The 15,924-nt window shown below is 31.5% G+C and overlaps 1 protein-coding gene across 2 annotated transcripts in view; it reads right to left on the bottom strand.

Annotated features, from left to right (window-relative positions):
- Window positions 1–3,992: 3,992 nt before the first annotated feature.
- Window positions 3,993–15,924, bottom strand: part of LOC114326374 (zinc finger protein 28-like) — a 37,100-nt gene continuing 25,168 nt past the window's right edge. For both annotated transcript variants that reach the window (XM_050641627.1, XM_050641628.1), the window contains exon 3: window positions 3,993–5,735. In XM_050641627.1, coding sequence (XP_050497584.1) covers window positions 4,339–5,735 — 1,397 coding nt within the window. In that variant the 3' untranslated portion in view covers window positions 3,993–4,338. The remainder of the gene's footprint in view (window positions 5,736–15,924) is intronic.

Raw genomic sequence — 15,924 nt, 5'->3', positions numbered from 1 at the left:
TTTTTTTTCAAAGTTCACATCACCCTGTGGATTATTCTAGCATTTATAAAATACTGAAATTAAAACCCAACTGTAGTATCAGGTTTCCTTAACATTTTGTCTTTCGATTCATTCGCTTATGTTGGATAATAAAAAAGTTAGGTACTTTAACAACTGGCCATGTTCGTGATCAGTACAGGGTGTTTCTAAATAAGTGCGACAAACTTTAAGGGGTAATTTTACATGAGAAAATAATGACAATTTGCTTTATAATCATATGAACTGACGATTTATTTATTGCTTTAAAACTAGTAGAGATATGTAAATCAAATTTGGTGGGTTTTAAGACGTAGTTATTGCACATTTATTAATATTCACTATTGGCGCGCAAACGTGTATTATGACCGATATTATCCGTACGCACGCCAATGGTGAATACACAATTTTTAATTGTATGTTAAAAAAATGTGCAATAACTACGTCTTAAATCCCACCAAATTCCATTTGCATATTTTAACTGGTTTTAAAGCAATAAATCATCCGTTTGTAAAAAAAAAATTGAACATCCCGTATTTTGGAAACGAAGCGTTTGCGGACATATGATTATGATTATAAAGCAAATTGTCATTATTTTCTCATGTAAAATTACCCCTTAAAGTTTGTCGCACTTATTTAGAAAACACCCTGTAATGTTGACGAACATGGTCAGTTGTTTTAAAGTACCTGACTTTTTTATCATCCAACATAAGCGAATGAATCGAAAGACAAAATGTTAAGAAAACCTGAGGCTATAGTTGGGTTTTAATTTCAGTATTTTATAAATTCTAGAATAATCCACAGGGTGATGCGAACTTTGAGAAAAAAGCACAGTTTGATTCGTACACCCAATATACAATGGCAGAGTTTGACTGTCTAGCAACAATATTATTACAGCAATATTGTCAATGAATAAGGCTATAACGTGGTAAAAAATCGCTTAAATCTGACAACAGGTTTAGGAAATTCGAAACATCAAAGATGACCAAATTTTTAGTGGATCGATTTTTTGCACCGCAGTGTAGTTGTAAGGCTTTTTTTCGTTGTGCACTTTCATGTTTTAAATAACATTACTGGGAAAACTTCTTAAAACAAATTTCATACTTTTAAGCTTTTTCTCCAGAGTGTGCTTTTTAAGTGTGAGTGTAAGGCAGATTTCAGAGGGCGGAAAATTTTGAGAAGTATATTATGTACAATAAAAATAGCACGATCACCTTATTTAGCACATAATTTTATTTATTTTTTTTACAAAATGTATCAGCTTTTCTCCACACTATCCAAATATTAACTTCCTTACGCACATTTAAAATACGTTTCATATTTCTATGGTGTTTTTCCAGTGTGCATACTTAAATGATTTGTCAAAATGTTCATTCGAGAAAACGATTTTAAACAAACTTCGCACTTATAAGGCTTTTCCCCAGTATGAACTCTCAAATGTCTTTTCAAATCATTTGTTGTAGTTAATTACTTAAAACAAAGCTCACACCTGTAACGTTTTTCTCCAATGTACATTCTCAAATGTATTTTCAAATGATCCATTCGAGTAAACAGCGTAAAACACATTTCACATCTAGAGGTTTTTCCCTAGTGTGCACTCTCAAATGTTTGTTCAAAGAACCTGTTTCACTAAAATGCTTAAAACATATTTCACACTTATGAGGTCTTTCTCCAGTGTGTACTCTCAGATGTCTTTACAAAGAACCTGCTTGACTAAACTGCTTAAAACAAATTTTACACTTATTGGAAGCTCCTTTTCCAGTCACCCCTCTCCCGTTTTTATTTAATGTTTTTCCTTCAGCATGTGCATTTATATAATTTCCTTCGTCAAATGAATTTTCAGTTAATGCCTCCATAATTTTCATTTGGTTCTCTCGGAGGTAATCTAAAGATCAATATCTCGGAGGTAATCAAATGACTATAATATACACACAACCAAACTTATATGGAATCTGGAATCACCATGTATTTCAAAGTAATATTTATTTCTTTTGAAAAAACTTGTTATTGTTGTTACGAATAAAGGTTTTTATTGAAAATAAACAAATCGATAAGACAATCACATGGTACCTACAGCTCGGTTATTTGCTTTGCAAATTGAGCGAAAATAAATAAACTAACTTTTGCGTCCAAAAATGAAAAAATATGCCTCATGTGGGGTTATAGAACTTACAACGGGGAAAGATTATTGGTCTTGTGGAGCAAGTAATGTTCTCAGAGGGACATAGCTAGGCGTACTTTCCAAAACCTATGCTAGTAACAGAAACTAGAAAAGATCAAAAATAAAGCAGGGTAAGTCACCAAAAAGTAGTAACGACTCGCCACGATCGTTTAATTGTCCAATCAGCTGGAAGACACCCAACCATTTCTCACCTGCAGCTCCAAAGGCAGCTTTTGGAAGCTACAGGTGTAACTGTTTCAGTTAAAACGATAAGAAGAAGAGTTCGTGCCAAGAAGTACACAACAAGAGACAGTTAGGTATGTGTTCCCGAGTTATCCAGGCAGCACAAGATTGATCGCCAAATTGGTGTCGTCAATCAAGAACGAAAACTGTCAGATCTGTTCACAATATACAAGGGGAAGTGTAATGTTCTGGAGAGGAATTGTGATCCTTAAAAAATTCCTATAATTTCCATCCAATCAACTTTAACTGCTCACAGGTTATGTTTATAACCTGTAGTTAGGCTCTGGAGAGGTGCACCAGAAGAAAATTTTATTTTCTTTTATGGTAATGGACCTCCACATACCATTAGAGTGACTAGAGACATCATTGAAGCAGAAGGTATCCCTTGTTTGGAGGGACCTGCTTGCTCACCCGAGCTTTACCCTATAAAGTATTTGTGGGATATGCTTAAGTGAAAAATTAGAGCTCGCCGGGATAATCCACAAAACACCGCACGGTTAGTGCAAGCGGCTCTTGAAGGATGGAGCAACCTACCGTAACAAAATGTTGATAATTTAATTAGCAGCGTGCCCACGCAAACTGAAACTTGCATAAGGACTAGAAGTGATAACACTGACTACCTACCAAAAAAAAACAAAAAAAAATAAACAAAAACAATTTAAACATTATTCGTTTTGCATTGAAATTTTTATGCTATTGACTTTAAAACTATGTGGAGAGCTAGCTGATCTACAACATATGCTATTAGAATGTCCTTTACATTTTATTGAAATATCAAACTTTTTTGCCAATCTAGTTCAAGTTAATGTACAATTTCCTTTTAATCTTATATACCTTTTACAATCAAACAATCTAGATGTTTATAAAATTTTGTACAACCATGTTAATTGTTTAAAATTAAAGCTCTGAGAAAAAAGAAAAAAAAAATAAAAAAAAAAAAAAAAAAAAAAAAAAAATAATTAAATAAAATAAAAAGATACTAAGATCTAAACCTCCGCGAGGTTGAATCGGGTTTAGGTCTTAGCGCGATAAAAAAATATACAAAAAAAAAAAAAAAAAAAAAAAAAAAAAAAAAAAAAAAACTAAAAAAAAAAAATAAAAAATGTAATAAAAAAAATGTTAAAAAATATAATAAAAAAAATAATAAAAAAAACAGTAAAAAAAAAAGTAGTACTAATAGTTTTAAAATTTAGATACTAAGCATATATTTTGTAAAAGAGAGAATTCAAAACACATTGACTGGCCAGTTGGTTGCTTAAACCAGTGCCAATAAAACATAAACACACACACACACACTTTAAAACAACTAAATTCAATTTGTTTGTTAAATACTTTATTGTTTTATCTAATTGTTATGTATTTGTTATTAAATTGCTTTAAAATAAATATTGTTTGTGTGCTCCTTTTTTTTTAATTCGCACGAAATAATAAGAAATATCTGATGATTCCATATAAGTTTGGTTGTGTGTAAATATTGTGTACAAGAGAAAGTAAACGAAAAAACAAAAAAATAATCAAATTAAAGGTAAATAAAATGCAAGAGAGTTGAAGTGTAGTCAAGAACACAAATACGTTTAAATAACATCATTTTTTATTTTCTCTCAATTGACAATTACACTAATACAAACACTTGTTGAATTGTTGAAACAATTGAATTGAACATATTTCTTCTTTTAAGTGTTGCTTTCCCAGAAAGAGTTGTTGCGCAGATTATATTATTTTTCTTTGTTAATTATTATTAACTAGTTACCCAGACCGGAACGAGGAGAGGAATTCGTGTTTCGTGAGACAGATTTCAGGGGGCGGAAAAATTTGAAAAGTTTATAATACAATAAGAATAAATTTTTCAAAATGTTTCAGTTTTTTCCCCACTACAGCACCAAATAATAACTTCGTTATACACATTTAAAATACCTTTCTCACTTCTTTGGTGTTTTTCCAGTGTGCATCCTTAAATGATTTGTCAAAATGTGTATTCGAGAAAACGACTTAAAACAAACTTCGCACTTGTGAGGTTTTTCTCCAGTGTGCACTCTCAAATGTTGTTTCAAATCACTTGTTGTGGTAAAAGGCCTAAAACATATTTCACACTTATGAGGTTTTTCGCCAGTGTGCACTCCCAAATGTCTTTTCAAAGAACCTGCTTGAATAAACTGCTTACAACAAATTTCACACTTGTAAGGTTTCTCCCCAGTGTGTACTCTCAAATGTATTTTCAAATGAACCGCTTGAATAAATTGCTTAAAACAAATTTCACACTTGTAAGGTTTCTCCCCAGTGTGTACACTCAAATGCTGTTTCAAATGACGTATTATTGTAAATTGCTTAAAACATATTTCACACTCGTAAGGTCTTTCTCCAGTGTGCACTCTCAGATGCTGTTTCAAATGGCTTGTTAAAGTAAATTGCTTAAAACACATTTCACACTTGTAAGGTTTCTCCCCAGTGTGCACTCTCAAATGGCTTGTTGTACTAAATTGTTTAAAACATATTTCACACTTGTGAGGATTTTCCCCAGTGTGCACTCTCAAATGTTGTTTCAAATGGCTTGTAGTAAATTGCTTAAAACATATTTCACACTTGTAAGGTCTTTCCCCAGTGTACACTCTCAGATGTCTTTTCACAGAACCTGCTGCACTAAATTGCTTAAAACAAATTTCACACTTGTAAGGTTTCTCCCCAGTGTGCACTCTCAAATGTCTTTTCAAATCGTTTGTTGTAGTAAATTGCTTAAAACATATTTCACACTTGTGAGGTCTTTCACCAGTGTGCACTCTCAGATGTGTTTTCAAAGAACCTGCTTCACTAAACTGCTTAAAACAAATTTCACACTTGTAAGGTTTCTCCCCAATGTGCACTTTCAAATGTTTGCTCAAAGTACTTGTTTGACTAAACTGCTTAAAACAAATTTCACACTTGTAAGGTTTCTCCCCAGTGTGCAGAATCAAGTGTTGTTTCAAATGGCTTTTTGTAGTAAATTGCTTAAAACATATTTCACACTTGTAAGGTCTTTCTCCAGTGTGTACTCTCAAATGTTGAGTTAAATAACGATTAGCAGAAAACTGCTTAGTACAAATGTCACACTTATAAGATTTTTCTCCATTATGACGTCTTGTATTATTGAATGGTTCTTCTCCAGAGTGTTTTGTTAGATGTTTTTTCAAAGTCTCTGCTACAAGAAATTGCTTAAAACAAATTTCACATTTGTATGTTTTCTCTAACATGGAAACTTGTATATGTTTATCTAAATCATTTCTAGCTGAAGGTTTGTGTAATTCTTCTTGAGTTTTGACTATGTTCCTCTTCTCAGAAAACCCTAAAATAAAATACCAAACTATAAAAGTTGTTTTTACTGTAAGGAAATGTTAAAGCAGAAACTACAATTGCGAGCAAAAAATCGACTCACTCAATGAATTCTAGTTTATGCTTACAGGACTGGATCCCGCGTACCAAAAAAAAGTTTATTAATAGCAAGCTAAAAATTTGTTACAGCTTAACGGTGTCTAGTCGGACAAACTTTGATATACGGGAACACTGAAACAGGGGAAGTTTTAAGTGTGGAACAGGTTACAGGTTTCGAAGGTTTGACTACGAAAATTTCCCAAGTATTTTGTCGGACAGAACTTACAATTGATTTGTTACCCTTTTATTAAACTCTCATGCAAAAATCAGACTGCTATTTATCACCAATATAATTCCTGTCATTTGACATGTCCTACGTGTCGGACTTATTAAAATACCCAACATATTTGTTGGACAAACATTTTTTTCATATATTACATATATTAAGTTTGCTATTGAATAAACTTAAAAACAACCTGCTAGTTTTCACAATCATAAACTTGTCAGTATGACACGTTCCACAATTAAAACTGCCTCTGTTCCAGTGTTCCCATACATCAAAATTTGTCCGTAGACACCGTTAAGCTATTAACAAATTGTCAGCTTGCTGTTAATCAAATTTTTTTGGTACGCGGGATCCAGGCCTATTAGTAATTACATGTTGTGTTCTTTGAATTAAAACAACTAATGTAAAAAATATTGTATATTATAGAGCTTCCAAAAAATAATTGTTTTATGCAAATTGGCAACGTGTTGTAAAATTTGTCTTGTTCTGTATGGCATAGACCCAATGCCATAGGGCAGAGCTCGGCAACCTTTTTCGGACGGTGGCCCATTTTCAAAATAATTTTTTTTATGCGGGCCGCACATTCGAATGTAACTTAAATCGTGCTTTTGTATCATAATATATGAGTATAAATATTATTAGAAATAAATATGGAAAAAAATTATTTTTATCTACTCTATGTCATATTATGTATACCCTATTCCACGAACATACGCCTGCTTTGGATTACTTCGACAACGAACATTTTACTGTGCAAAATAAGAAGAACGAAAGTAAATTGCAAATTACATTGTTGTTTATTGGAATAATTATTAGCGCCATTTACTTTCGTACTTCTTATATTGCACAGTAAAATATTCGTTGTCGAAGTAATCCAAAACAGGCGTATGTTCGTGGAATGGCTCATATAAGTTTTTAGTTTGTGAAAACTGTCATTATAGATAGCAGTACGTGAAGGATTTAAAGTGTGCGTGAAGTAACAATGTATTTTAATTGGGATTTACTTTTTCACACTGTTTTTGACACACTTTCATATAATCAAATATCCGTAACTTTCGCGTTGTCATGGTGATGACATAATGAGCATTAAATTACAACAAAAATTTTGACAGGTTTGTGGTTTGAAAAAAATTAGAATTTTTAAATGTCAAAGTTCTAAAAATTGTAGAATAGAAATGAATTCCAGTGACGAAGAGTTACTTTTTTTATTTGTTTATCGTGCGTTCGCAAAAAGCATACTTCACGAACTGTTTCATAAATAACTATTTATAGTTCAGAGAAATAAGGAAAAAAAATATCATGTTGGTGACACATCCCCCTCCAGGCCGAAACCAAATTTTTTGAGTAGTAGGGACATCTATAATAATAACCTATACGCTGTGAGCTTCGCTGGTGTCGCTCCTGGCGGATTACTAATCAACTTTCACTGGTAATTTTTAAATTTATTATTTAATTGTTATCGCTTAATATTTACAACGCAAAAAAGTAATTAAATTATAATCGATTTTTTTAAGATTTTGCTAATCATTTTGACGTTCTATTGATAAAATATGAATTTCTTACTTCGGATACTTTCACAATTATCGTGTAGATGGCGGTAAGATTAATATATTAATTTATAATTAGATATTACGGAACATTAAAAAAACTTAAATTCGGTATTTAAAACGTAAGTATATTTAAGGTAAAAATATATACCACAGCTTTGACCAACTAATATTGTTTATAATTAATGTTTTTAATTTTAACTTTAAATTAATCACTTTGACATTTATGTCAAATTTCCGGTAAACGTTTACAAACTTGTCACTACTGGCGTTCGCGAATTTGTAAATATCCCCTCTACGTACGAGCTCACAGCGTATATGTTTCCTGCAGCCGATTTTGATGATATACATAGTTATAAACAAATGAAGATCAAAAAACCCTAAATTTTCGCTTTGTTCGTCTATAACCAAAAAGTTGAGTATTTTAAACAAATTTGAGAGTGAGAAACTCATACATCATATAAAAAACTTCAATATGGCGTTCGCTAAATATGTCTATCCTTATTGGTTGCTTAGAAAATTGCAAAATAAATCATAAATTTTGAGTTTTTATAAATATTCATAACTTATGTAAAAATTAACTTAGTGCGTTCTTATTACACGAATTGCTGAGACTTGTGGTGCTTAAATTATATTTTAAATTTCAAAGCAATTGGTCAAATAGTTTAAAAGTTATTTAATTTGTTTATCCCAAATTAATTTTTTTTGCAACGCTATAAGTCAGAAAATGGTGAAGTTACACTAATACTTTGGATAGTTTATGAAAGAAGAAGATTTATACTATTAATTTAATTTAAAAAAATGTCAAAAAATAATTCTAAATACTGCAAAATTATTTTGCAAAAACATGTGAATTAAAAAAAGGGGGGGCTAACTTCGTCCCTAATTGTCCTAGGACAATTATTTTTCTTTCTAAATGTGTATAAAAATTCAGTCTTTCCAAATCTGAAAAAATAATTTTTCTGCGGGTAACGGTTAAAAAGTTATTCTAATTGTTTATAAGTAAGCAAAAAATCGACGTGTTTTAAGTCAATAGTATAAATTTTCTTCTTCCATTAACTGTCAGAAGTCTTACTGTAACCTCATAATTTTCTGACTTAAAGTGTTGCAAAAAAATGAATTTGGGATAAACAAATTAAATAACTTTTAAACTATTTGACCAATTGCTTTGAAATTTAAAATATAATTTAAGCACCATAAGTCTCAACAATTCGTGTAATAAAAAATATAATTTAAGCACCACAAGTCTCAACAATTCGTGTAATAAAAAGGTTCTAAGTTAATTTTTACATAAGTTATGAATATTTATAAAAACTCAAAATTTATGATTTATTTTGCCATTTTATAAGCAACCAATAAGGATAGACATATTCAGCGAACGCCATATTGAAATTTTTTTAGACGATTTATGAGTTTTTTACTCTCAAATTTGTTTAAAATGCTTAACTTTTTGGTTATAGACGAAAAAAGCGAAAATTTACCGTTTTTTGATCTTTATTTGTTTATAACTATGTATATCATCAAAATCGGCTGCAGGAAACATAAAGGTTATTAATATAGATGTCAATACTACTCAAAAAATTTGGTTTTGGCCTGGAGTGGGATTAAACTCTCATGCAAAAATCAGACTGCTATTTATCACCAATATAATTCCTGTCATTTGACATGTCCTACGTGTCGGACTTATTAAAATACCCAACATATTTGTTGGACAAACATTTTTTCATATATTACATATATTAAGTTTGCTATTGAATAAACTTAAAAAAAACCTGCTAGTTTTCACAATCATAAACTTGTCAGTATGACACGTTCCACAATTAAAACTGCCTCTGTTCCAGTGTTCCCATACATCAAAATTTGTCCGTAGACACCGTTAAGCTATTAACAAATTGTCAGCTTGCTGTTAATCAAATTTTTTTGGTACGCGGGATCCAGGCCTATTAGTAATTACATGTTGTGTTCTTTGAATTAAAACAACTAATGTAAAAAATATTGTATATTATAGAGCTTCCAAAAAATAGATGTCCATATTACTCAAAAAATTTGGTTTTGGCCTGGAGTGGGATGTGTCACGAGAAAAATCTTATTTCTCTGGATTATTATTGACATGCTATAATAACATTATGGTCAGAGAACAAAAATAGTACAAAAATCTTAAAATGGAAAATAAGAGCATAGAGTTCCAATTACATATGTATGTATAAATATGTAAATTTAAAATATATCAAAATAAAGAAAAATAGTTTGTTTAATTTTATTCATTCATTAAAATTCAAAGCGCTTTTGCTTTTTTTCTTGACTATTATTGGTAATTCAATTAAGTCCAGTTGTGCTTGGGACACTGATATCATCAACATATTCTGTAAATTTTCATCTGTCATTGTCGTTATATATTTTGATTTAAGAAATGTGTTTTTGAAAATGTTTGTTCACATAAAAAATATGTGTTGGAAAAATACAAATAATTGATTTTGTAAAATTTCTTAAATTGGAGAATTTGTGTTCTGGTAGATTTTAATAAAGTGAAATTATTTTCAAATTTTCTTTAAAATTATTTTTATTTACATTGTTAGATTGCAACTCAATTAAAAGGTCTTGGGCTCACACTTAAAAAAAATGTATTGCCTCCCTCATGAGATTGTTTTTATCCAGTTGTTTATGTCGAGTCGGAAAACTTTTATCTTTCGGAAAATTTTCGGGAGGGGACGTTTCGTAAATATACCTACAGATTTCTAAACTTTGGTGCGCCCGACACCTGGAGTACCCTTAAAAATTTGTCGGACAATATTACCAGTTAACTGTAAATATTTTTATCAAACCATCCTGCAAAAATAAGTTGTGAGGTAATAATTTTTATGACTCTTTATGATGCGTGCTCCCCGCCCCCTCGTATGGAGGCGCACTACGGAGTCATAAATGATGATTTTTTGCAGGATTATTTGATAAAAGTACTTGCAATTTACTGCCAATACTCTCCAACAAATTTTTAAGGGTAGTACTTCAGTTGTTGGACGCACCAAAGTTTAGAAACCTCTATATTTATGAAACTCCCCCCTCCGAAAATTTTCCGTATTAGAAAACTTGTTCGACTCGACATGAATAACTGAATAAAAAAAGTCTCATGAGGGGAATAATACTTTTTTTAAGTGTGGGGTCAATTGTACAACTGTAGTTGTAAATTGTCTAGTGCTTTTAAAATATCAAATTTTAAATGATTTATTTTGCATAAAATCTTGAAAACAAGTCACCAAACTTAGAGCCACAAACTCTAAGTTTGTTGATTTTTTCTAAAATTATATTGGTGCTTTGGCGGGCCGCGCAAAAACCTGCAAAGGGCCGCATGCGGCCAGCGGGCCGCAGGTTGCCGACCCCTGCCATAGGGAATGCAGCAAACATTGTAACAGGTATGTTCTAAGCAATTTAGACCTTTATGAATTTGCATGTAAACTTCAACGTGCAGTAAGAATATTTTACAAAATGGATATCTCACCAGTGAAGGCGGTCCAGGTATTTATAATTACGAGAGGAATATAGTCGGCAGTCTCAAGGGCTTACCGTCGCTACAGTCGACTACCAGGATCGGGTCGGCAACGTATAATGACAGAGAAAGAGGATCGATTTATTGTGCTGAGTGTCTTGCGGAATCGGAACGTGACAGCAGTTGAGCTTCAACAATCCTTGAGGAATGTTAGAGGTGTGACCATCACTCAGTCGATAGTTAGAAAAAACTTAAGGCTGCCACTTTGACTCCCAGACGAACTAACACACGGGCCAATTTGAACGTAGATCGGAAACAAGCTCGACTTCAGTTTGCCCGAGAACATGTCTGTTGGACCTTGGCCAATGTGTCATGCCATCGTAGATAAATGTTTTTTCTGCCTCTTGCAGTGAGTCCTCCATCACATTCGTCTAGTACAGTGATGGCTAACCTTTTGAGCTTGTTGCGTAAAAATTTGAAAAATCGAAACAATTTTGTGTCACGCATCAAAAAAAAAATAAAGATTAAAACTTAATGCTGCAGCAGTGCAGTAAACACTTCTTGAATTTCCATCAATTTAACCTTGGAACAGACGCAGAATGCGGACGCTGTTTAGAAAGATTTCGGTATTATCAATTTAACCGATTCGTTTTCAGCTAGAAATAATTACACTTTAATAAAAAAAGAACTTTTTATAATACTACGTTTTTATTATTTATAGGACACAACATAAAAGTCTAATAAAAATAATCATTTTTCAAATCAAAATGTCAACTTTAAAAATAAAAAAAGGATTTCTGATACCGGGAATCGAACCCAGACATCCTGGGTGAAAGCCAGGTATCTTATGAACTAAACCATTAAGATATACAGTATGTCCCTGTAAGTTGCATCCACAAGGAAAACTTTTTTATTATTAATTTTACGAAAAAAAGTTATTCTTCATAAAAAGCTCTGCATGGTCCAGAACCTATGTAAGATTCAACCATCAGATATCAAATTTTATGAATATTATAGGTGTGTCAAAAAATATGAATTTCGCTCAAGAGTAAAGTAGCTTTATTTTTCACAATATTAAAAATTGTTATTAGGAAAAGTTGTTTGGAATCAAGAACTATATTCTAGTATGCAACTACATTCTTCTAATAAAAAAAAAAGAATGTGTGTGTACTTTATACGCACGTAAGAAGTTATTCTTCTATTATATAATTTCAACGAAGTAAATATACTTAACAGGTTATTTGTATTTTATTTAAATATTAAACTAACTTTCTTATCTACCACTTTCAAAAAATTTTTATTAAAACAACCAAAAATTAAAAAATATATGAATCGTCCAGGATTGGAACCCGCAACCGGTGCGACCTTCCAATCACTGACCCAACGCTCTGCCAACTACGCCACCGAGCTTCTTTAAATTACACGTAAGTTTCGGATATAATTACACAACACGGTGACAAATAGACATATAAAAATGTTATACCTACATAATATTTTATTATCTTACTACAGAGAAAAACAAATCCAAAAATTATAATAAATAATACATTTACTAAAAACACTAATATATTCTTTTAATGACTTATTTGCGCTGATACAGATTCATACATACCTATCTTGAAAGATTAGCAACGAACTATTACTGTCTGTGTGTGCATGCGCGCAGATTTATGAAATTTTACTCTCAATCGCATCGCGCCTAAAGTAGAATAACTTCAAAAAATTGAACATTTTTCTTAAATTATTATGGATAACCAACGTTATATTCAGTTATTTCAATTAAAATAAGTCTTGTATTACTAATTTTACGAAAAAATTATATTACGTTATTCTTTATAAAGTGTTCTTCATTGTCTAAAACTTAAAATATAGATTCAGATATGTTTATTGCTTTTAAATACAGTAATATCTCTCCTAATAAAACATATTCCCACATGAACATTGGTCGTCTGGGGGGTTGGCCAAAATATAAATCAACATTTTTTTTTCTATAAATAACAATAAAATTAACAATAATTAATAAAAAATATAACTAATGAATATGAAAAAAATTATAACTATCCTAGTTTCCAGTGAAATTCCCTAGCTGGGATAAGCTTACACCAGGCAGCAGAATACATAATGAAATTTTATAAAGTATTATGTACTAAGATAACCATATAAACACAATTCAATTAAGGTACTAGAGTCGGTTCGCTAAACTCAGACACAACTGGCTAGTGATTTTAGTAAGTAATTTTGCCAAATTGGGTAAAATTGGCAAAAAATAATTATTAAATAGTTAATAATTGCTAGATAGTTAGTAATTTGGCCAATTTTGTCAAAATTGGCAAAAACAAAAAAAAATTATCTACTAAAAACACTAGCCAGGTGTGTCTGAGTTTAGCGAACCCACTATAGTACAAAACCAAAAATAATCATTGTTTTCAAGAATCTCTTTCGCAGAACCTCTATTAAAAATAAACACAAAACCCCCTACATATTAATATCCAACTCCTAGAGAGCACAAAAAATATATCCTTCATTACCTATGTACGCACACTAACATTGTACCACACCTTATATCAAAACCTAAAATATAACCACACCTTATATCAAATTTCGCTCAAGAGTAAAATACCTTTATTTTTCACAATATCGAAAATTGTTATTATGAAAAGCTGTCTAGAATTAAAAATTATGTTTTAATAAGTAATTATGTACATCCTTCTAATTGAAATATTCTGAACTACACACACCGGCAAAATTAGCCGAACACCTTAAAAATGGCACATGTTTGATGTCTAGAATTTCCTAAACCTGTTGTCCGATTTGAGTGATTCTTTTAGTATGTTATAGCCTTATTATTTAAGAATATCGGTGTAATAATATTGTTGCTAGACAGGTAAATATCATTTTATACCGGCTGTAACAATCATACTGTGTTTTTTTCTTAAAGTTTGGAACACCCTGTGGAATATTCTAGCATATAAAATATTGAAATTAAAACTCAATTATAGCCTTAGGCTTTCTTAACATTTTCTTTTTTGATTCATTTGCTTATGCTGGAAAATAAAAAAATTATGGGCTTTAACAACTAGCCATGTTTTTCATCAATAAATCCTCATAGTAGGGGAGGAACGTATGCTAAATTTGCAGTTACTCGAGTGTTATGGGGACCTATTGGATTGTGAAGAGTGGGTGCTAAAACCAAAAAAAATTAAGTTTTCCATAAAGTGTGGGACTCTCCATTTTTTCATTTAATTTTCCATTTTCAACAATCGTTTTTTCCGATTATAGCGCCATCTATCCATAATTGGAAAAAATGTTGCGAATAAAAGTTGCTTATATTTACGTGAAGAATCCAAATCTGCAATAAAAATTGGGGGCTCCTATTTAAGATTTTAAAGTAACCCCCCACCCCATCTCCGTGGGGAGAGTGTTTGGTGCCATTCGATAGATTTTTGAAAAATATTGAATACGTGTATTTTGCAGTTTTACGATCTGATGTTCATTTCACGATATATAGTATTTACAATTTTTTAATTTACCCCCACCCCTCTCCGTGGGGTGACGTATTTAGTATTATTCGATAAATTTTTGAAAAATATTGAAACCCCCACGTATTTTTTAGTTTTTCGATATGACGTTTATTTCGCGAAATATTCGCTTTTTTTGTGAAACTTTGTGACTCACCCATTTTCTTACGCCCCGCTAAAATCGTCTGATTTTTAAAATATACACTATTTTGTATGTACTTAACTTACCTTATCTTAATCTGGCGTATTCGAGCTTTTCTAAGCATAGATTTTTTTTTTCGGTCCCCCCTTAATGAACTCCCCGGTGTTAAGAACCAATATATGGTATAGGTACATTTACAGGGTACAAGGTTTTTCTACATGTGATAATCTGACGCGCTCGAGTAACTGCAAAAATCCCCGCTTTAGCTCCCCTACCATCATTACCTGCTTAGTTTAATAAACAAGCCTAAAGTAATTCAATAGATGTATTAAATAAATAAATTAATAAGCGATGTAAGCGATGTCACAATGACGACCTCCCGTGGATTTCAGCTGAACTAGCTTCGAGGGGGGTTTTAATGCCCAACGCTGAGCGCACATGCATTGTAATATTCAGTATTTATTTTTGCATGTTTTTTTTACGAATTTTATATACAACATCGACGAAAAGTGAACATCAGATCGAAAAATTGCAAAATACACGTATTTAATATTTTTGAAAAATCTATCGAATGGCACCAAACACGAGCCCCCACGGAGGTGGGGGTGGGGGATTTAATTTAAAATCTTAAATAGGAGCCCCCAATTTTTATTACAGATTTGGATTCTTTACGTAAAAACAGGCATCTTTTATTCGACACATTTTTTCGAATTATGGATAGATCGCTCTATAATCGGAAAAAAACGATTGTTTCAAATGGAAAATTAAATTAAAAAATTAAAAGTCCCCCACTATATGGAAAACTTAACTTAACCTTTTTCTGGTTTTAGCACGTACTCTTCACAATCCAATAAGTCCCCATAACGCTCGAGTAACTGCAAATTTAGCATACTTTTCTCCACTACTATGAGGATTTATTGATGAAAAACGTGGATAGTTGTTAACGCACATAACTTTTTTATTATCCCACCATAAGTAAATGAATCGAAAAGGAAAATGTTAAGAAAGCCTAACTCTACAATCGAGTTTTAATTTTAATATTTTACATTGCTAGAATATTCCACAGGGTGTTCCAAACTTTAAGAAAAAAACACAGTATGATTGGTACACCCGGTATAAAATTATATTTACCTGTCTAGCAACAATATTATCACAATGGTATTCTAAAATAATAAGGCTATAACATTCT

Source organism: Diabrotica virgifera, chromosome 1, assembly GCF_917563875.1.
Source record: "Diabrotica virgifera virgifera chromosome 1, PGI_DIABVI_V3a".
In the NCBI taxonomy this organism is placed as follows: Eukaryota; Metazoa; Arthropoda; class Insecta; order Coleoptera; family Chrysomelidae; genus Diabrotica; species Diabrotica virgifera.
This window is presented reverse-complemented; position numbering and strand designations above follow the sequence as displayed.